The sequence below is a fragment of the Hyla sarda genome, chromosome 4 (genome assembly GCF_029499605.1).
Source record: "Hyla sarda isolate aHylSar1 chromosome 4, aHylSar1.hap1, whole genome shotgun sequence".
In the NCBI taxonomy this organism is placed as follows: Eukaryota; Metazoa; Chordata; class Amphibia; order Anura; family Hylidae; genus Hyla; species Hyla sarda.
The window spans coordinates 191,652,402-191,674,708 of NC_079192.1; the positions used below are offsets into that span (position 1 = coordinate 191,652,402).

At 45.0% G+C, this 22,307-nt stretch overlaps 1 protein-coding gene across 2 annotated transcripts in view; it reads left to right on the forward strand.

Moving 5' to 3' along the window:
* The first annotated feature begins 7 nt into the window (after positions 1-7).
* CEP41 (centrosomal protein 41) overlaps positions 8-22,307 on the forward strand; it is a 66,236-nt gene continuing 43,936 nt past the window's right edge. Inside the window, exons 1-2 of one of the 2 annotated variants that reach the window (XM_056573168.1) lie at positions 8-191; positions 5,300-5,363. In XM_056573168.1, the coding sequence (XP_056429143.1) occupies positions 159-191; positions 5,300-5,363 (97 nt within the window). In that variant the 5' untranslated portion in view covers positions 8-158. Of the gene's footprint in view, positions 192-426; positions 448-5,299; positions 5,364-22,307 lie in introns of those variants that run through there. The other variant, XM_056573169.1, reaches the window with a different exon arrangement.

Sequence of the window (22,307 nt, forward strand, 5' to 3'; positions counted from 1 at the left end):
TCACTAGCCGCAAGAGCCACGCCCCTCTGCAGAGTAACGTCTTTTTTCATTAGTCTCCTTTCAGCTTTGGTCCAATCAGCTGAGCGGTTGTTGAGAGGTGATCCGGCTGAGGCGGTAGAGAGGGCTGCTGTGCGCTTCTGTTTGAAAAAAAGAAGATAATGTCGGCGAGGAGGCACATCGGAGACCCGGAGGTGAGAGCGGAGAGGGCCGCCGTGTTATACCCGGGCTACATACGTGGCTAGCCTCTGTATAACCCCTGGCTGGGCAGTGTGTGGATGAGATGCCGTTATCTCCGGTCACTGCTGGTAGTGTTAGAATAGATGCATCCATGGCGTCCTGCAGTTATTAACGGTGTGATGGGGTCACATACAGTTGTGTGCTCTAACCGATGGTTGTCGGAAAACTACATCTCCCAGCATGCCCTGTAATGGTGGAGAGCAGTAAATTGTAATGATGGATGACTGCATTAATAAAGGGGTTTTCCACAATGGGCGATTGTAACAACACATATATCATATTGCTTGTGCTGTATTTGACCTATTGGCATCTAGAACATACAGACTGTATATTATGAGGCAGTGGTCTCCAAACTGAGGTCCTCCAGATGTTTCAAATCTACAACTCTCAGCATGTCTGGGCACGCTGGGAGTTGTAGTTTTGCAACCCACAGTTTGGAGGCCACTGCCATAAGGGCTTAGGGCTGTAGAGATGACAGAAGCTAAATAGGAACCATATGTTATCCTGAGGCCTGGATTGGGGGAAATGCCTCAGTACAGGGCACAAACTTAGAGGTGTGGGGTCTGTGTGTATGCATGGGACATGAAAGGGGCATCTCACGTGGTCTGGTACCCAGTGCTACTGCCCATGAATTATAACACTAATTGAACAGGAGATTAATTTATTTATATAAACCTGGTGGACAAATGGCACTGTTATTTGGGCACCTTCTGTATGGTATTTTTTTATTTTTATCAAAGTACTGTATTAAAGTTTTATTTGTACACAGTCAGGGCGGTCCTGTCTGCGCGGTCACAGTCAGGGCGGTCCTGTCTTTGCGCGGTCACAGTCAGGGGCGGTCCTGTCTTTGCGCGGTCACAGTCAGGGCGGTCCTGTCTTTGCGCGGTCACTGTGAGGGCGGTCCTGTCTTTGCGTGGTCACTGTCAGGGCGGTCCTGTCTTTGCGTGGTCACTGTCAGGGCGGTCCTGTCTTTGCGCGGTCACTGTCAGGGCGGTCCTGTCTTTGCGCGGTCACTGTCAGGGCGGTCCTGTCTTTGCGCGATCACTGTCAGGGCGGTCCTGTCTTTGCGCGGTCACTGTCAGGGCGGTCCTGTCCTGTCTGTTTCATGATGGGGGTTGTAGTACAGGGGCTGAGGGAATGATCGCACCGAGTCTCACTTCTGAGACCTGATGCGATTAGAAGTTATTAAACGGCATGCTGTGGCTCCCCTCCGATATACAATGTATTTTACTTTCATTTTTAAAGAGTACCTGTCATCAACAAAAACTTTTAATATGTTGTTCCTAATCAATAATGAAGAGATATTGTAATATATCTTCATTAAAAAATATTAATATTTATACTAGTTTTTTCATTTTATACTTTTGGCCACTAGGGGTCACTCTTCTATGCCTGGTCTGCAAGCAGCATCCTATGCTTTTCATAGTAAGTGTACAGCTTTTAGGACTAATGCTGAAGGGCTCTGGTCCTTACACCGGAAGTTCAGTATTCTCAGCTCAGGACTCGCTCCCAGCCTGTGAGCTACAAGCCTGCACATGCCTCTCATATAACAGCCAGTCACCTCCCCCTCCCCCCCTGCTCTGTGTTCTCCCTGCCCCTCAGCACATGTTATCTTATACATTGTATTATCTCACTGCCCCCCCCCTCCCCCCCCCCTGACATTCATCTTAATCACTGCCTCTGTAATTGCTCCCACCGCCCCTGGTTCTCAGCATTGACTTTTTAGTGCAGAGAGACACAGGAGAGAGAGAGACAGGCTGCCGTCCCTCTCCTGTACATAGTCTGTATGCACATGCTGTTGGCTGTCTGGGCATGCTGGGAGTTGTAGTTTTGCAACAGCTGGAGGTACCCTGGTTGGGAAACACTGCTGCAGAGGGAGAGCAGCATACAGGAAGACTGGCAGAAGCAGAGTCCCAGCCAAGCTTCATGTGACATCATGCCTGCCGGGACCCGCCTCCTTCCACCCCTCAGAAAGACAGTGCTCCTGAGCTAATGAAGAGGGATAAAAAAAGGTATTTCCACAGCGTTTTAAACCTCAATAAACACGGGGATAGGCATAGTTAGAGAAAGGGATAGATGGGAAGGGGGATCAGGGAAAGTTTAGATGATGACAGGTACTCTTTAAATTCCCCGCCGGGAGCCGGTGGCCGGTGCGGAGGAGCCATTCAGGGTTTTTAAACTTCAGTGCGTCCCCTTAAGTATATTCATTTTATTACCCCCCATGTGTATATGTATGATTTCCCCTGCCTGCTGCACAGGCATCTTCTAGCGCTGTCACAGCTGTATATAGATGTGCTGCGGGGGTCCGCACAGCGCTTCTATAATCATATTCCTTTGCAACGCTATGAATGACAAGTATTCTATCAGCAGCGCATCGGGCTGGCCAGATGCGCTGCTGTTGGCATACTTGTCATTAGGGCTGGGTGGTATTCCGGTTCATACCAAATACCGAAATTTTTGTCCTCCTGCACGATATGAATTTTTCCCCATACCGCAATACCAGTTTGGCCCCTCTCCCTCAGGATTGAATGAATTACCAGCCCAGCGCTGCGCTGTCCCCACAAATCGTGGAACTAATCATATGTGACCCGCGAGCGCTGTTCTGCCCCCCCCCCCCCAATTAATTATCAGCCCAGCGCTGCGCTGTCCGCATCGGGGTAAATGCTCACATCACCCGCAAGCGCTGCCCTCCTTGTCCTCCTGATTGTTGCGGCCGCCGGCGTTGACACTCTATAGCTGTATCCCTATGCCAGGCTGCAAAAGGTAAAGAAAATAAACTTTAACTCACCTTCCCCTTCGATCCGGACCTGCTTCCTAGAGAATGGAACGTCGGAGAGCCGTCAGCCTATCACCGGCCACAGCGATGTTCCGCCTCGGCCGGTGATAGGTTGAGAGCACTGTCATGTAAGAAGCCGGCTTCTTATATGACAGTGGGCTCAGCCTATCACCAGCCGAGCCGGAACATCGCTGCAGCCAGTGATAGGCTGACGGCTCTCCGACGTTCACGTCCCAAGAAATAGCGTAAGGCCGACGTAGGAACGTGCATAAAAGTTTATTTTTGTTTACCTTTTGTAGCCCGGGCATAGGGATACAGCTATAGAGTGTCAGCGCCGGCGGCCGCAACAAACAGGAGGACAAGGAGGGCAGCGCTTGCGGGTGATGTGAGCAGTAGCCCGATGGGGACAGCGCAGTGCTGGGCTGATAATTAATTTGGGGGGGGGGAATACCGTTATATACCGTGAAGCCATAAGTTACAAAAATACCATGATATACATACTTGGTCATACTGCCCAGCCCTACTTGTCATTCATAGAGCTTCAGAGGCATATGATTATAGAAGCGCTGTGGGGGCCAGACATAGAGTGCTTCTATGTCTATGCTGCCGCAGCGCTATGAAAGACAAGTATTCTTTCAGCAGGACATTGGGCCGGCCGGCTTTTCGACCCGATGCGCTGCTAATGGAATACTTTTTCATTTGTAGTGCTACCGGGGGCCTATGATAGCGCTGCGGGGGGAAATATATATACACATGCGCTGCATGGGACAATACCTATATAAATGCGCTGCAGGGGGCAAGACTTATATAGAGCAGCAGGGGGCAAGATATATAGAAGCACTGCGGGGGCCAGAGATATACCCCCCACCCACCGATTCTATATATCTTTCCCCACCGCAGCGCTTCTATTTGAAAAGCCTGCCAGGGCTCCCGGCGGGGGAATTTAAAAATGAAAGTAAATACATTGTACATCGCAGGGGAGCGCAGCATGCCGCTCACTCCCATGTTTAATAACTTCTAATCGCATCGGGTCTCAGAAGTGAGACCCGGTGTGATAAATCCCTCAGCCACTGTACTACAACCCCCATCATGGAACAGAGTCTGGTAGTAGTACAAATACTAATGTAGCCCCCCCAGCTGTCTGCAGACTCCCGCAGCTGGGGAATTGCTACTCCCATCATGGAAACAAGTCTGTTTATGATGGGAGTAGTAGTAGTCCCTCAGCACTGCAGGAGTCTACCGATGTCACCTCTTCTGAGCATGCTCAGAAGTAATAACTGATATTATAAACCAGGTGGAAATGGATGACATAAAGGCTCATCCATTTGCCATAGACTTCAATGTTAAAAATAACGGCCGTTAATTTACCCGTTTCTTGTGACTGAAGAAAAATTAGTGCATGTGCCGGGTTTTTTTTTACGTCACAAATAACATCCGTTATTCATGACGGGATATGACGGGTCATAACAAATAATCAAAAAATCCCATAGACTTTAATGGGAATTTGTAATGGCCATTTTACATCTGTTTTTAAGGGTTTTTCTAACCGAAGTTTAGAACAGGTCTTTTAACGGAGCCACTTTATAGTGTGAAAGGGGCCAAAGAATTATGACAGATTTATTAATCTAAGACAAAGACTGGAATGATGTGCCCACAGCAACCAATCACAGCTCAGCTTTTATTTTAACAGGTCAATAGGATATTAAAGCTGAGCTGTGAATGGTTGCTGTGGGCAAATCATCCCAACGCGTTTCGCTGCGCATGCGCAGCGAAACGCGTTGCATTTAATAAACCCATTGATTTTACTTGGCTGTCTGATGGTTCCTCTCTGCGCCAGACAAACTCCTGACTCCCTGGTCATTCGCCTTTGATCTTTTCCCCTATGGAAAAGATAGGGAGGGGATAAGATGTCTGATCGCGGGGGTCCAACCGCTGGGGACCCCTGCGATCTCCCCACTGCTCGCGGCGTCACGTCCCCTCCCATATACTTGCATCAAGGGGTCGTGATGTTACAAGCCCCACATCGCCAGTGATCCAGCACGGAACAAAGTTCGCTCCGTGCACCAGATGTCTGGGGTGCCGCAGCCAAGATCACGGGGGTCTCCAGCGGCGGGACCTCCCACGATCAGACATCTTTCCTTTGGATAGGGGATAAAATGTCTAGGGGCGGAGCACCCCTTTAAAGTCAATAGCGACCAATCCAATGACACCTTCCTTTTTCCTTCTGCTGTTTTTTTTTTTTTTTTCCATGTTCAGTAAATTTACCATAATTACTTTTTGTTTTAGGTTCTTAAGAAAAGAATCCCTCAGAATCCAAAGTACCAACATGTGAAAACCAGGCTCGACACAGGTCAGTGTTCTCTCCTCATATATAGAGGAATGCCACCTAAAGTGTAGATGCAGTAAAAGCATCCATCCATAATGGTTCAGGCAGCAGATTGTAAACTTACATTTTTGTGGACTTGCTCGAGACTACGGGCGTTCAATCTACGGATTTTGTCGTAGGCCCATGCAAGTTTTAACATACTGCCCGAGCCATCACTACTGTAGATGTGTTAAGGATAATAGATATAAAATGAAGATCATTCTTCTAAAATGGAGGTTACATCCTGTATCACGCCCTGTGTGACCATCCCCTTTTGGCACAGAGAAAATATGATGCAACTTTTCCGTAAAGTAGTCTGCTAACCAATTAGAATACTTATACAATGTGTTACACCCTACTGAAGGATATATCTTGTGTGTACGCTATACATTAAATCAGAGAACTGTTTGACCCAAATGAGCGAGTCAGCCTGTTTTCTCCGTGCACGTATTATCTAATTTGGCTCAGGACATCATCCTAAAGTGGTCACTTGGAACACATCCAAAACAGATGTATGCGTTAATGTAATGCTAAGGGAACAACAAATTACAATTTATAATCTTATTAATATTATGTTGAGCTAGTGATACTGTATGTTGAGGGATTGTTGCTGTAAAAGAATCTGTAAGTTTACCTTAGTCATGAATAATGGCTGCCGGTGTTTTGCATTAAATAAAAAGTATTATGTAAAAAAACGTATCCCTTATCTGAAGGATAGGGGATAAGTTTTAGATCGCAGGGGGTCCGAGCGATGGGGCCTCACGCAATCTCCTGTTTAGAGCCCTGGCTCTCCTTTGCAGCGGCGCATCATGACCCCGCCCCCTCCATAAAGTTCTGCGGGAGAGCTGTTTGGCAATCTTCAGCTCTCCCATAGAACTAATATAGATGGGGTGTGTTGGCCCCCGCTTCTGGCGGGGTTCGTGACACCCGCTGTAAAGGAGAGCCGGGGCTCTAAACAGGAGATCGGGGGGGGGGGGCCCAGCGCCCGGGTCCCCCCCCGCGATCTAAAGCTTATCCCCTATTCTTCTTTTTTTTACATGACACTTGTCCTTTAATAAAATGAGGGCAGCTGCATCCTATGTTGCAAAAAGCACAATATTTTAACCCCTTAAGGACTCAGCATTTTTCCGTTTTTACATATTCATTTTTTCCTGCTTACCTTTAAAAAATCATAACTCTTTAAATTTTGCACCTAAAAATCCATATGATGGCTTATTTTTTGCACCACCAATTCTAATTTGTAATTAAATCAGTCATTTTACCCAAAAATCTATGGCAAAACGGAAAAAAAAATCATTGTGAGACAAAATTGAAAAGAAAAAAAAAAATTTTTGTAAATTTTGGGGGCTTCCGTTTCTACACAGTACATATTTTGGTAGAAATGACACCTGATCTTTATTCTGTAGGTCCATACGATTAAAATGATACCCTACTTATATAGGTTTGATTTTGTCGCACTTCTTCAAAAAATCATAACTACATGCAGGAAAATTTATACGTTTAAAATTGTCATCTTCTGACCCCTATAAGCTTTTTATTTTTCTGCGTATGGGGCGGTATGGGGCTCATTTTTTGCGCAGTGATCTGAAGTTTTTAGCAGTACCATTTTTGCCTTGATAGGACTTATTGATCGCTTTTTATTCATTTTTTCTTGATATAAAAAGTGACCAAAAATGCACTATTTTGGACTTTGGAATTTTTTTTGCGCGCATGCCATTGACCGTACTGTTTAATTAACCATATATATTTATAATTCGGACATTTCCGCACGTGGTGATACCACATATTTTTATTTTTATTTTTATTTACACAGTTTTTTTTTATTTTTTATTTTTTTTATGGGAAAAGGGGGTGATTCAAACTTTTAATAGGGAAGGGGTTAAATGATCTTTAACACTGCACACACTGATGGTTTACATTGATCAATGGTTTCTCATAGGAAACCAGTGATCGATGATTCTGCCGCTTGACTGCTCATGCCTGGATCTCAGTCAGTCATTCGGCAATCAGACAGCGAGGAGGCAGGTAGGGACCCTCCGGCTGTCCTGTAAGCTGTTCGGGATGCCGCAATTTCACCGCGGCTATCCTGAACAGCTCCCTGAGCTAACCGGCATACTTTCACTTTAGACGCAGTGTTCAACTTTGAATGCCACGTCTAAAGGATTAACCCCTTCCCGACCTATGACATACCTGTACGTCATGGGTGGCAAGGTGTTCCCGACCCATGACATACAGGTACGTCATGGACATTACTGCCGCTACTCGCGGCATCCCGCAGCGCCCGGAAAGATGGTGGCTATCACTGATAGCCAGCCATCTTACCGTGCGACCACAGGGGGTTTCGTCCCCCACCCCCCCCCCCCAGCGATCGCTGCTATCAGCTTGTCAAATCTGACTAGCTGATAGCAGCGTTTCGCTATCAGAATACTTAGCAGCGCGGTGTGTGAGTCCCAATCACGGGGATCGGGACACACACCGCTCTGCTAAGTGTCCCTGACCCGTCCCCCGGCATCACTTACCCGTAGGAGCGGTGTCCCGAGCGGTCCCGGCGGTCCCGGCGTCCTCCATGCGGTCCCGGCTGCGCTGCGTCCCGGAGGTGAGTTTCCGGCAGCAGTGCGGCATCTTCATTGGCAGCAGTGAGATCGCCGTAAAGCGATCTCACTGCTGCCTCTGAGAGTTTCAAAACTGCAACTCCCAGCATGCCCAGACAGCCTTTGGCTTTCTGGGCATGCTGGGAGTTGTAGTTTTGCAACATCTGGAGGTCCACAGTTTGGAGACCACTGTATAATGGTCTCCAATCTGTGCTCTTCCAGATGTTGCAAAACTACAAATCTCAGCATGCTCAGTCTGTCCAGGCATGCTGGGAGTTGTAGTTCTCTAACATCTGGAAGAGCACAGATTGGAGACCATTATACAGTGGTCTCCAAACTGTGGACCTCCAGATGTTGCAAAACTAACAACTCCCAGCATGCACGGACAGCCAAAGGGCATGCTCGGAGTTTGCAACAGCTGGATGTTTGCCCCCTCCCCCCAATGTGAATGTACAGGGTACACTCACATGGGCGGAGGTTTACAGTGAGTGCTGCAAGTTTGAGATGGCGCAAATTTTGCGCTGCAGCTCAAACTTCCAGCGGCAAACTTGCTGTGAACCTCTGCCCATGTGACTGTACCTTAAAAACACTACACTACACTAACACTAACCTAAAATAAAAAGTAAAAAACACTACATATACACATACCCCTACACAGCCCCCCTCCCCCCAAAAAATGAAAAACGTCTGGTACGCTACTGTTTCAAAAACGGAGCCTCCAGCTGTTGCAAAATAATAACTCCCAGTATTGCCGGACAGCCATTGACTGTCCAGGCATGCTGGGAGTTTTGCAACAGCTGGAGGCACCCTGTTTGGGAATCACTGGCGTAGAATACCCCTATGTCCACCCCTATGCAAATCCCTAATTCAGGCCTCAAATGCGCATGGCGCTCTCTCACTTTGGAGCCCTGTCGTATTTCAGGGCAACAGTTTTGGGACACAAATGGGGTATCGCCGTGCTCGGGAGAAATTGCCTTACAAATTTTGGGGGGCTTTTTCTTCTTTAACCCCTTATGAAAAGGTGAAGTTGGGGTCTACACCAGCATGTTAGTGTAAAAAAATACATTTTTTACACTGACATGCTGGTGTTGCCCTATACTTTTCATTTTCACAAGAGGTAAAAGGGAAAAAAGACCCTCTAAATTTGTAACACAATTTCTCCTGAGTACGGAGATACCCCATATGTGGGCGCAAAGTGCTCTGGGGGCGCACAACAAGGCCCAGAAGGGAGAGTGCACCATGTACATTTGAGGCGATTTGCACAGGGGTGGCTGATTGTTACAGCAGTTCTGACAAACGCAAAACAATAAATATCCACATGTGACCCCATTTTGGAAACTACACCCCTCACGGAATGTAATAAGGGGTGCAGTGAGCATTTACACCCCACTGGTGTATGACAGATTTTTGGAACAGTGGTCTGTGAAAATGAAAAATTAAAATTTTGATTTGCACAGTCCACTGTTTCAAATATTTGTCAAACGCCAGTGGGGTGTAAATGCTCACTGCACCCCTTATTAAATTCCATGAGGGGTATAGTTTCCAAAATGGGGTCACATGTGGGGGGGGGGTCCACTGTTCTGGCACCATAGGGGCTTCTTAAATGGGACATGCCCCCCAAAAACCCTTTCAGAAAAACTCACTCTCCAAAATCCCATTGTCGCTCCTTCCCTTCTGAGCCCTCTACTGCGCCCGCCGAACACTTTACATACGCATATGAGGTATTTCCTTACTCAAGAGAAATTGGGTTACCAATTTTAGGGTGATTTCTCTCCTTTTACCCCTTGTAAAAATTCAAAAATTGGGTCTACAAGAAAATGCGAGTGTAAAAAATGAAGATTTAGAATTTTCTCCTTCACTTTGCTGCTATTCCTGTGAAACACCTAAAGGGTTAAAACACTTACTGAATGTCATTTTGAATACTTTGGGGGGTGCAGTTTTTATAATGGGGTCATTTATGGGGTATTTCTAATATGAAGATCCTTAAAATCCACTTCCAACCTGAACTGGGCCCTGAAAAATTACGATTTTGAAAATCTTGAGAAAAATTGGAAAATTTAAGCCCTCTGGTGTCTTCCAAAAGTAAAAACTTGTCAATTTTTTAATGCAAACACAAAGTAGACATATTGTATATGTGAATCAATATGTAATTTATTTGGAATATCCATTTTCCTTTCAAGCAGAGACTTTCAAAGTTAGAAAAATGCTAAATTTTCCAAATTTTCATGAAATTTTTAGATTTTTTACCAAGAAAGGATACAAATATCAGTGAAATTTTACCGATAACATAAAGTAGAATATGTCACGAAAAAACAATCTCGGAATCAGAATGATAAGTAAAAGCATTCCAAAGTTATTAATGTTTAAAGTGACAGTGGTCAGATTTTCAAAAAATGCCCAGGTCATGAAGGTGAAAATGGGCTGGGTCATGAAGGGGTTAAAGGGGTATTCCAGGCCAAAACTTTTTTTTTTATATATCAACTGGCTCCAGAAAGTTAAACAGATTTGTAAATTTCTTCTATTAAAAAATCTTAATCCTTCCAATAGTTATTAGCTTCTGAAGTTGAGTTGTTTTCGGTCTAACTGCTCTCTGATGACTCACGTCCCGGGAGCTGTGCAGTTCCTATGGGAATATTCTCCCATCATGCACAGCTCCCTGGACGTGACATCATCATTGAGCAGTTTGACAGAAAACTTCAGAAGCTAATAACTATTGGAAGGATTAAGATTTATTAATAGAAGTAATTTAAAGTGTTTAACTTTCCGGAGCCAGTTGATATATATAAAAAAAGGTTTTGCCTGGAATACCCCTTTGATAGCGCGCGGCATTGATCACTCTGCCGCGCGCTATTAGCCACGGGTCCTGGCCGTTGTTAGAGGCCGGTCCCGACCCGCTGTGGCCCCGCGTTATAGATCGGGAGCGGACTCATGACGTACCGGTAAGTCATGAGTCCTTAAGGGGTTATCCAGGAAAAAACTTATATATATATAAAAATCAACTAGCTTCAGAAAGTTAAACAGATTTGTAAATTACTTCTATTAAAAAATCTTAATCCTTTCAGTACTTATGAGCTTCTGAAGTTAAGGTTGTTCTTTTCTGTCTAAGTGCTCTCTGATGACACGTGTCTCGGGAACCGCCCAGTTTAGAAGCAAATCCCCATAGCAAACCTCTTCTAAACTGGGCTTTTACTTCTCATTCTGATTCCGAGATTGTTTTTTCGTGACATATTCTACTTTAACTTAGTGGTAAATTTTTGTGGTAAATTGCATCCTTTCTTGGTGAAAAATCCCCAAATTTGATGAAAAAATTTTAAATGTTACATTTTTCTAACTTTGAAGCTCTCTGCTTGTAAGGAAAATGGATATTCCAAATAAATTTTTTTGGGTTCACATATACAATATGTCTACTTTATGTTTACATCATAAAATTGACGAGTTTTTACTTTTGGAAGACATCAGAGGGCTTCAAAGTTCAGCAGCAATTTTCCAATTTTTCACAAAATTTTCTAACTCACTATTTTTCAGAGACTAGTTCAGGTTTGAAGTGGATTTGAAGGGTCTTCATATTAGAAATACCCCATAAATGACCCCATTATAAAAACTGCAGCCCCCAAAGTATTCAAAATGACATTCAGTAAATGTTTTAACCCTTTAGGTGTTTCACAGGAAAAGCAGCAAAGTGAAGGAGTAAATTCAAAATCTTCATTTTTTACACTCGCATGTTCTTGTAGACCCAATTTTTGAATTTTTACAAGGGGTAAAAGGAGAAAATGTATACTTATATTTGTAGCCCAATTTCTCTTGAGTAAGCACATACCTCATATGTCTATGTAAAGTGTTCGGCGGGCGCAGTAGAGGGCTCAGAAGGGAAGGAGCGACAAGGGGATTTTGGAGAGTAGCCCCTATAGTGCCAGAACAGCAAAAAAAAAAAAAAACACATGGCATACCATTTTGGAAACTAGACCCCTTGAGGAACATAACAAGGAATAAAGTGAGCCTTAATACCCCACAGGTGTTTCACGACTTTTGCATATGTAAAAAACAACAACATTTTTTTCACTAAAATGTTGGTTTTCCCCCAAAATTTCAAATTTTTTAAAGGGTTAATTGCAGAAAAGACCCCCAAAATTTGTAACCCCATCTCTTCTGAGTATGGAGGTACCCCATAAGTTGACCTGAAGTGCACTGCGGATGAACTACAATGCTCAGAAGAGAAGGAGTCATATTTGGCTTTTTGAGAGCAAATTTTGCTCGGGGTTGCATGTTGCATTTAGCAAGCCCCTATGGTGCCACAACAGCAAAAAACCCTCACATGGCATACTATTTTGGAAACTAGACCCCTCACAGAATGTAATGAGGGGTACAGTGAGCATTTACCCCCACTGGTGTCTGACAGATCTTTGGAACAGTGGGCTGTGCAACATTTTTCATTTTCACGGACCACTGTGCCAAAGATCTGTCAGACACCAGTGGGGTGTAAATTCTCACTGCACCCCTCATTACATTCCGTGAGGGGTGTAGTTTCCAAAATGGGGTCACATGTGGGTGTGTTTTTTTTTTTTTTTTTTTTGCGTTTGTCAGAACCGCTGTAACAATCAGCCACCCCTGTGCAAATCAACTCAAATGTACATGGTGCGCTCTCCCTTCTGGGCCTTGTTGTGCGCCCCCAGAGCACTTTGCGCCCACATCTTGGGTATTTCCGTACTCGGGAGAAATTGCGTTACAAATTTTGGGGGGCGTTTTTCCCTTTTACCTCTTGTAAAAATGAAAATTATAGGGCAACACCAGCATGTTAGTGTAAAAAAATAACATTTTTATACTAACATGCTGGTGCAGACCCCAACTGTTCCTTTTCATAAGGGGTAAAAGGAGAAAAAGCCCCACAAAATTTGTAAGGCAATTTCTCCCGAGTACGGTGATACCCCGTATGTGACCCTAAACTGTTGCCTTGAAATACAACAGGGCTCCAAAGTGAGAGCGCCATATGCATTTGAGGCCTGAATTAGGGACTTGCATAGGGGTGGACATAGGGGTATTTTATGCCAGTGATTCCCAAACAGGGTGCCTCCAGCTGTTGTAAAACTCCCAGCATGCTTGGACAGTCAATTGCTGTCCAGAAATCCTGGGAGTATTTGTTTTGCAACAGCTGGAGGCTGTTGTGCGCCCCCTGAGCACTTTGCGCCCACATCTTGGGTATTTCCGTACTCGGGAGAAATTGCGTTACAAATTTTGGGGGGCGTTTTTCCCTTTTACCTCTTGTAAAAATGAAAATTATAGGGCAACACCAGCATGTTAGTGTAAAAAAATAACATTTTTATACTAACATGCTGGTGCAGACCCCAACTGTTCCTTTTTCATAAGGGGTAAAAGGAGAAAAAGCCCCACAAAATTTGTAAGGCAATTTCTCCCGAGTACGGTGATACCCCGTATGTGACCCTAAACTGTTGCCTTGAAATACAACAGGGCTCCAAAGTGAGAGCGCCATATGCATTTGAGGCCTGAATTAGGGACTTGCATAGGGGTGGACATAGGGGTATTTTATGCCAGTGATTCCCAAACAGGGTGCCTCCAGCTGTTGTAAAACTCCCAGCATGCTTGGACAGTCAATTGCTGTCCAGAAATCCTGGGAGTATTTGTTTTGCAACAGCTGGAGGCTCCATCTTAGAAACACTGCCGTACAATACGTTTTTCATTTTTATTGGGGAAGGGGGGTGGTAGGGGGGGCAGTGATCTACCGCTAGTGTGAATGTAGCCTGTACATTCACATGGGAGGGGGGGTCAAAACTACAACTCCCAGCATGCACTGACAGACCATGCATGCTGGGAGTTGTAGTTTTGCAACAGCTGGAGGCACACTGGTTGGAAAACCTTGAGTTAGGTTCTATGACCTAACTCAGTATTTTCCAACCAGTGTGCCTCCAGCTGTTGCAAAACTACAACTCCCAGCATGTACTGATTGCGGAAGGGCATGCTGGGAGATGTAGTTATGCAACGGCTGGAGGCACACAAGTACAACTCCTAGCATGCCAAGACAGCCTTATGCTGTTCCTGAATGCTGGGAGTTGTAGTTTTGCAAGATTTAGAGGGGTTCAGGTTGTAAATCACTGTCCAGTGGTCTCAAAACTGTGGCCCTCCAGATGTTGCAAAACTACAACTCGCAGCATGCCAGGACAGCAAACTGCTGTCTGGGCATGCTGAGAGTTGTAGTCTTGCAATATCTGGAGAGCTACAGTTTGAGACCACTGCATAGTGATCTACAACCTGAACCCCTCTAAATATTGCAAAACTACAACTCCCAGCATTCAGGAACAGCATAAGGCTGTCTGGGCATGCTGGGAGTTGTAGTTTTGCAACATCTGGAGGGCCACGGTTTAGAGACCACTGTAAACTGTGGCCCTCCGGATGTTGCTAGGCAACAACTCGCCTGGCAGGACCCGGATGAATTGCTGCCGCCGCCGCACGTGGGGGATGCCCGCATGGAGTATCGCGCTCCGGGATCCAGGGAAGGGACCTTCGGAGCCGGTCCCTGGACAGTTCCCCCGTTTTGTCCGGACACCGATAGGTGGGCAAAGCGGGGGAACCGAACTTTAACCCCCCCTCCCCCGGTCTGCTATCGGTCGGTCGCTCGGCCGACCAATAGCAGGGATAGGAGGGGTGGCACCCCTGCCACCAAACTCCTATCCCTTCAGGGGGATCGAGGGTGTCTCGGACACCCCCGATCCCTCTTATTTTCCGGGTCACTGGTGAGCCGGATTCGCGCAGATCGCAGGTCTGAATTGACCTGTGATTTGCGGTCATGGGGGGGTCTCAGGACCCCCCCTCGGCGATGTGCCGGGATGCCTGCTGTTAGATAACGGCAGTCATCCTGGCCCGATGACCGTTACCGGTGACGCGGCACTCCCGGAACCCCGCGACGTACATGTACGTCGTCGCGCGCCAAGTGACACTTCGTGGCGCCATACATGTACATTGCTCGTCGTACATGGTGACCCGGAATCGCGCAGATCGCAGGTCTGAATTGACCTGTGATTTGCGCCCATCGCGGTCATGGGGGGTCTCCGGACCCCCCTCGGCGATGTGCCGGGATGCCTGCTGTTAGATAACGGCAGTCATCCCGCCCCGATCACGGTTACCGGTGACGCGGCGCTCCCGGAACCCCGCGACGTACATGTATGTCGCCGCGCGCCAAGTGACACTTCGCGGCGCAATACAAGTACATTGCTCTTCGTGAAGGGGTTAATGCTACCAGGAGTATTCACTGATCTATTCCTGAAGGAAGCCACTGAATACTATACAGTAACATCTGTTGGCCATTGTAAAAAAAAATACTGTGTGGTAGTAGACTCCGCTTTTCTATACAGTGAAATAAAAGTAATGCCAACGCACACCAGTTCAGCTTATGCCAAAAGGATATTCTGGGTGCATTGAGACCTATGGGCACATCAGAGCAAGCTCCAGTGCATTCTCCCAGCTTATACCTTCAAATTGCCTAAAACTGTAGTAAGTATGAACGAACCCGATTTTCTTAATATCATTTCTTGATGTACATTCTGAAAGTGTCCATAGTGGTATGTTAGAGGACAAAAAAAAAAGTGTTTTTCCTCTGATGTGTCAGTATACTGAAAAAAGTATGGATAGTATTATAGACTACGCTACTTCATACAGCGATATCTAATAAAGAAAATATTTAAATACAGTGACCCCCCCCCCCCCCGACCTACGATGGCCCTGACATACGATAATTTCAACATTCTATGGCCTCTCATCGCATAAACGGCTATCCGGCAGCGCTGACTGCTTCAGCTGCCACCGGATAGCCGTTTACGGTGCCCCGTGTGGTCCGCTGACAATCACTTACCTGTCCTCGGGGCTCCAGCTCGTCCTCTTTGGGATCCCCTGCATCGTCGGCGCTCTCCTCCAACGTCATCACGTGGCTGCGCACGCCGTCCCGTCATCCAATAGCAGCGGTGTGCATAGTGACTTGATGGCGGCGACGGAGAGGGAGGATGCCGGAAGCAGAGGCCTTGGGTGTTGTAGTTTTGCAACATCTGGAGGTCCGCAGGTTGTAGACCACTGCCCTATACTTCACATTGCACGGATCCCTCAACATACGATGGTTTCAACAAACGATGGTTCATTTGGAACCGATTACCATCGTATGTTGAGGGACCACTGTATTGATTTATATCTATGTGAAAGATGCCTTTGATAAAGGGACCCTATGGGTCATGGATGCCGCTGTGTCGCAGTTGATGAAGGAATTTCATCGTAAAGTAAAACAGAGACCACAAATGTGATGTCACCAAAGCTTAACGCTGCTTTTTGTTTTGCGTGGCATCGATTTCTATCTATGTAGGTCCTTTTACACCAATGGAAGAAATGGATTTCCCTAATGTAGTAATAAAAGATAAATGTCCTTTATGTACTAGTATTCATTAGATTTGCTGGTAGGATGTAGGTACATGTAGTTTATTATTAGATTTGTCCAGCTTCGGAACAACAAACAAGCGTCACTTAGGCGTCGGGCAGGAAAAGCATTGAAAGCAATGGTTACTGTTGCTGAAGTGTTTCACCCCACAGACCATTAGCAGGGTATGCTTCAGTGAGGAATAAAGGTGTCCTTCTCATCTTACAGTCCCGTGTTCTCTACCCAATGCCTTCACAAAACCCCTCAGTTCCATTTTAGACTCAGAAATGAAACAAAGGAAATACTTGTTCTCCTCTTGAATATCACCTTGCATGTTTTTCCAGTCGTGTGCCTTGTGTTAGAACTTTACCTTACAGCAGTGCAAATTTGGCAGCTATGCCTAACACGCGCTGTATTACATTATATAAAGTTTACATTTTCTAATTGACAAATCTAGCACGTTAAAATCAGTCCTGCAGATACAAGTAAAAAAAAAAAAAAAAAATGTCTTTAACCCCTTAAGGACCAAGCATATTTTCACCTTAAGGACCAGAGCACTTTTTGCACATCTGACCACTGTCACTGTAACGCCTTAAGGACTGAGCCCATTTTCACCTTAAGGACTGATCCCTTTTTTGCAATTCTGACCACTGTCACTTTAAGCATTAACAACTCTGGAATGCTTTTACCGATTGTTTTGATTCCGATATTGTTTTTTCATGACATATTCTACTTTAACACAGTGGTAAATTGTCGTTGTTACTTGCATCCTTGGTGAAAAATCTCCAAATGTCATGAAAATTTTGAAAATTTTGCATTTTTCTAACTTTGAAACTCTCTGCTTGTAAATAAAATGAATATTCAAACAGAGGGCTTCAAAGTTCAGCAGCAATTTTCCAATTTTGCACAAAATTTTCAAAATTGGAATTTTTCAGGGACCAGTTCAGTTTTGAAGTGGATTTGAGGGGTCTTCATATTAGAAATACCCCACAAATGACCCCATTATAAAAACTGCACCCCTCCAAGTATTCAAAATTACATTCAGAAAGTGTGTTAACCCTTTAGGTGTTTCACAGGAATAGCAGCAAAGTGAAGGAGAAAATTCAAAATCTTCATTTTTTTTTTTTTACACTCGCATGTTCTTGTAGACTCAGTTTTTCAAATTTTACAAGGGGTAAAAGGAGAAAAAGCCCCCCAAAATTTGTAACCCAATTTCTTTCGAGTAAGGAAATACCTCATATGTGTATGTCAAGTGTTCGACGGGCGCAGTAAAGGGCTCAGAAGGGAAGGAGCAACAATGGGATTTTGGAGAGTGAATTTTGCTGAAATGGTTTTTGGGGAGCATGTCACATTTAGGAAGCCCCTATGATGCCAGAACAGCAGAAAACCCCACATGGCATACCATTTTGGAAACTACACCCCTCAAGGCACGTAACAAGTGGTCCAGTGAGCCTTAACACCCCACAGGTGCTTGACAAATTTCCGCTAAAGTTGGACGTGAAAATGAAAAATTTGATTTTTTTCACTGAAATGCTGTTTCTACCCCAAATTTTTCATTTTCACAAGGGGTAATTGGAGAAAAATCCCCCCAAAATTTGTAACCCCATTTCTTCTGAGTATGGAAATACCCCATATGTGGATGTAAAGTGTTCTGCGGGCGAACTACAAGCTCAGAAGAGAAGGAGCGCCATTGAGCTTATGGCGAGAGAATTTGTTTGGAATGGAAGTCAGGGGCCATGTGCGTGTACAAAGCCCCCCGTGGTGTCAGAACAGTGGACCCCCCCACATGTTACCCTATTTTGGAAACTAAACCCCTCACAGAATTTAATAAGGGGTGCAGTGAACATTTACACCCCACTGGCGTTTGACAGATCTTTGGAACAGTGGGCTGTGCAAATCAAAAATCAAATTTTTCATGATCACGGACCACTGTTCCAAAAATCTGTCAGACACCTGTGAGGTGTAAATGCTCACTGCACCCCTTATTACAATATGTGAGGGGTGTAGTTTCCAAAATGGGGTCACATGTGGGGGGGGGTCCACTGTTCTGGCACTATGGGGCTTTGTAAACACACATGGCCTTCAATTTCGGACACATTCTTTCTCCAGAAGCCCAATGGCGCCCACATATGAGGTAGTTCTGTACTCAGGAGAAATTGTGTTACAAATTTTGGGGGTCTTTTTTTCCTTTTACCGCTTGTGAAAATTAAAAGTATGGGGCAACACCAGCATGTTAGTGTAAAAAAAAAAAAAATTTTTTTACACTAACATGCTGGTGTAGACCCCAACTTTTCCTTTTCATAAGAGGTAAAAGGAGAAAAAGCCCCCCAAAATTTGTAATGCAATACGGAGACACCCCAACTCTTTCCTTGAAATATAACAGGTCTCCGAAGTGAGAGAGCGCCATGCACATTTGAGGACTAAATAGGGTATTTGAATCCGCCACAAAAATACCCTACGGCAGAGTTTCCCAAACAGGGTGTCTCCAGCTGTTGCAAAACTCCCAGCATGCCTGGACAGTCAATGGCTGTCGGCAATACTGTGAGTTGTTGTTTTCCAAAAGCTGGAGGCTCCGTTTTTGAAACGCTGCCGTACAATACGTTTTTTTTTATTGGAGGGGGGGGGGGGGGGACTAGGGGTATGTGTATATGTAGTGTTTTACCATTTATTATGTGTTAGTGTAGTGTTTTTAGGATACATTCACACGGGTGCAGGTTTACAAGGAGTTTCTCGCTGGGAGTTTGAGCTGCGGCATCTCAAACTTGCAGCAGAATTCACTGTAAACCCGCCCGTGTGAATGTACTCTGGCGTGGCAAATCTCCAGCTGTTGCAAAACTACAACTCCCAGCATGCACTGACAGACCATACATGCTGGGAGTTGTAGTTATGCAACAGATGGAGGCAAAACACAGAGTTTGTTACTTAACTCAGTGTTTCGCAACCAGTGAGCCTCCAGCTGTTGCAAAACTAGAACTCCCAGCATGTACAGTCTCTCAGTGCATGCTTGGAGTTGTATTTTTGCAACAGCTGGAGGCACACTGGTTGCAAAACACTGAGTTAGCTAACAAACTCAGTTTCACAACCAATGTGTGTCCAGCTGTTGCAAAACTGCAACAATCCGCATGCATTGACAGCCGAAGGGCATGCTGGGAGTTGTAGTTTTGCAACAGCTGGAGGCACACTGCTACAACTCCCAGCATGCCCTTTGGTAGTCTCTGCATGCTGGGAGTTGTAGTTTTGCAACAGCTGGCTGCACACTTTTTCATAGAAAAAAAGTGCCTCCTGAATTTTTTCAGGGACCAGTTCAGTTTTGTGAATTTGAAGGGCCTTTATATTAGAAATACCCCATCGCGTGTTCTTGTAGACCCAGTTTTTAAATTTTTACAAGGGGTAAAGGGAGAAAAAGCCCCCCAAAATGTGTAACCCAATTTCTCTTGAGTAAGGAAATACCTCATATGTGAACGTAAAGTGCTCTGTGGGTGCACTAGAGGGCTCAGAAGGGAAGGAGCTACAATGGGATTTTGGAGAGTGAATTTTTCTGAAATGGTTTTTGGGGGGCATGTCACATATAGGAGACCCCTATGGTGCCAGAACAGCTAAAAAAAAAAAAAAAAAAAAAAAAAAAAAAAAAAAAAAAAAAACACAGGTGGTTGACGACTTTTCGTTAAAATTGGATGTGTAAATTAATAATTTTTTTTTCACTAAAATGCAGATTTTTCCCCAAATTTAACATTTCTTACAAGAGGTAATAGGAGAAAATACCCACCAAAATTTGTAACCCCATCTTTTCTGAATATGGAAATACCCCATGTTAGGGCGTAAAATGCTCTGCGGGCGAACTACAATGCTCAAAAGGGAAGGAGTCACGTTTGGCTTTTGGAAAGCAAATTTTGCTGAAATGGTTTTTGGGGGGCATGTCTCATTTAGGAAGCCCCTATGTGCCAGAACAGCAAAAAAAAAAACACATGGCATACTATTTTGGAAACTACACCCCTCAAGGAACCTAACAAGGGGTATAGCAAGCCTTAACACCCAACGGGTGTTTGACAAATTTCCGCTAAAGTTGGACGTGAAAATTTTTTTTTCACTTAAATGCTGTTGTTACCCCAAATTTTTCATTTTCGCAAGAGGTAATAGGAGATAAAGCCTCCCAAAATATGTAACCCCATTTCTTCTGACTTAAATTTTTCATTTTCACGGACCACTGTCCAAAAAATCTGTCAGACACCTGTGGGGGTGTAAATGCTCACTGCACCCCTTATTACATTACGTGAGGGGTGTAGTTTCAAAATAGGGGTCACATGTGCGGGAGGGGTCCACTGTTCTGGCACCACGGTGGCTTTGTAAACACGCGTGGCCTTCAATTTCGGACACATTCTCTCTCAAAAAGCCCAATGGAGCTCCTTCTCTTCTGAGCATTGTAGTTCGCCCGCAGAGCACTTAACATCCACATATGGGGTGGCTTCAAATTTTGGGGGGCTTTTTTTTCCTATTTTCCCTTGTAAAAATGAAAAATGTTGGGTAACACCAGCATTTTAGTGAAAAAAAATGTTTTTTTTTCATTCTCACATCCAACTTTAGTGAAAATTCGGCAAACACCTGTGGGGTGTTAAGGCTCACTATACCCCTTGTTATGTTCCGTGAGGGGTGTAGTTTCCAAAATGGGGTTACATGTGGAGATTTATTTTGCGTTTATGTCAGAATCGCTGTAAAATCAGCCACCCCTGTGCAAATCACCAATTTAGACCTCAAATGTACATAGTGCGCTCTCACTCCTGAGCCTTGTTGTGCGCCCATAGATCATGTTACACCCACATATGGGGTATTTCCGTACTCAGGAGAAACTTTGTGTTACAAATTTTGGGGGTCTTTTTTTTTTTTTTTTTCTTTTACCGCTTGTGAAAATTAAAAGTATGGGGCAACACACTAACATGCTGGTGTAGACCCCAACTTTACCTTTTCATAAGGGGTAAAAGGAGAAAAAGCCCCTAAAAATTTGTAACGCAATTTCTCCAAAGTACGAAAATACCCCATATGTGGCCCTAAACTGTTGCCTTGAAATACGCCAGGGGTCTGAAGTGAGAGAGTGCCATGCGCATTTGAGGCCTAAATTGGGGATTTGCTTCTGCCACCAAAATACCCTAAGGCAGTGTTCCCAAACAGGGTGTCTCCAGCTGTTGCAAAACTCCCAGCATGCCTTGACAGTCAATGGCTGTCTGACAATACTGTGAGTTGTTGTTTTTCAACAGCTGGAGGCTCCGTTTTGGAAACAGTGCCGTACAAGACTTTTTTTTTATTTTTATTGGGGTGGGGGTACTGTGTAGGGGTATATGTAGTGTTTTACTTTTTATTTTGTGTAAGTGTTGTGTAATGTTTTTAGGGTACATTCACATGGGCGGAGGTTTACAGTGAGCTTCCCACTGGGAGTTTGAGCTGCGGTGGAGGATTTGCCGCATCTCAAAATTGCAGCACAAAACTCGCTGTAAACCCCCGCCCGTGTGAATGTACCCTGTACATTCACGCGGGGGGTGGGGGGGTGGGCAAACCTTCACCTGTTGCAAAGCTACAGCTCCCAGCATGCATTGACAGACCATACATGCTGGGAGTTGTAGTTAAGCAACAGCTGGAGGCACAATGGTTGCAAAACACAGAGTTTGTTACTTAACTCAGTGTTTCGCAACCAGTGTGCCTCCAGCTGTTGCAAAACTACAACTCTCAGCATGCACTTACAGCTGAAGGGCTTGCTGGGACTTGTAGTTATGAAACAGCTGGAGGCACTACTACAACTCCCAGCATGCCCTTTGGTAGTTTGTTCATGCTAGGGGTTGTAGTTATGCAGTTGCTGGAGGCACACTTTTTCATAGAAAAAATGTGCCTCCAGCTGTTGCATAAATACAACCCCCAGCATGCACAAACTACCAAAGGGCATGC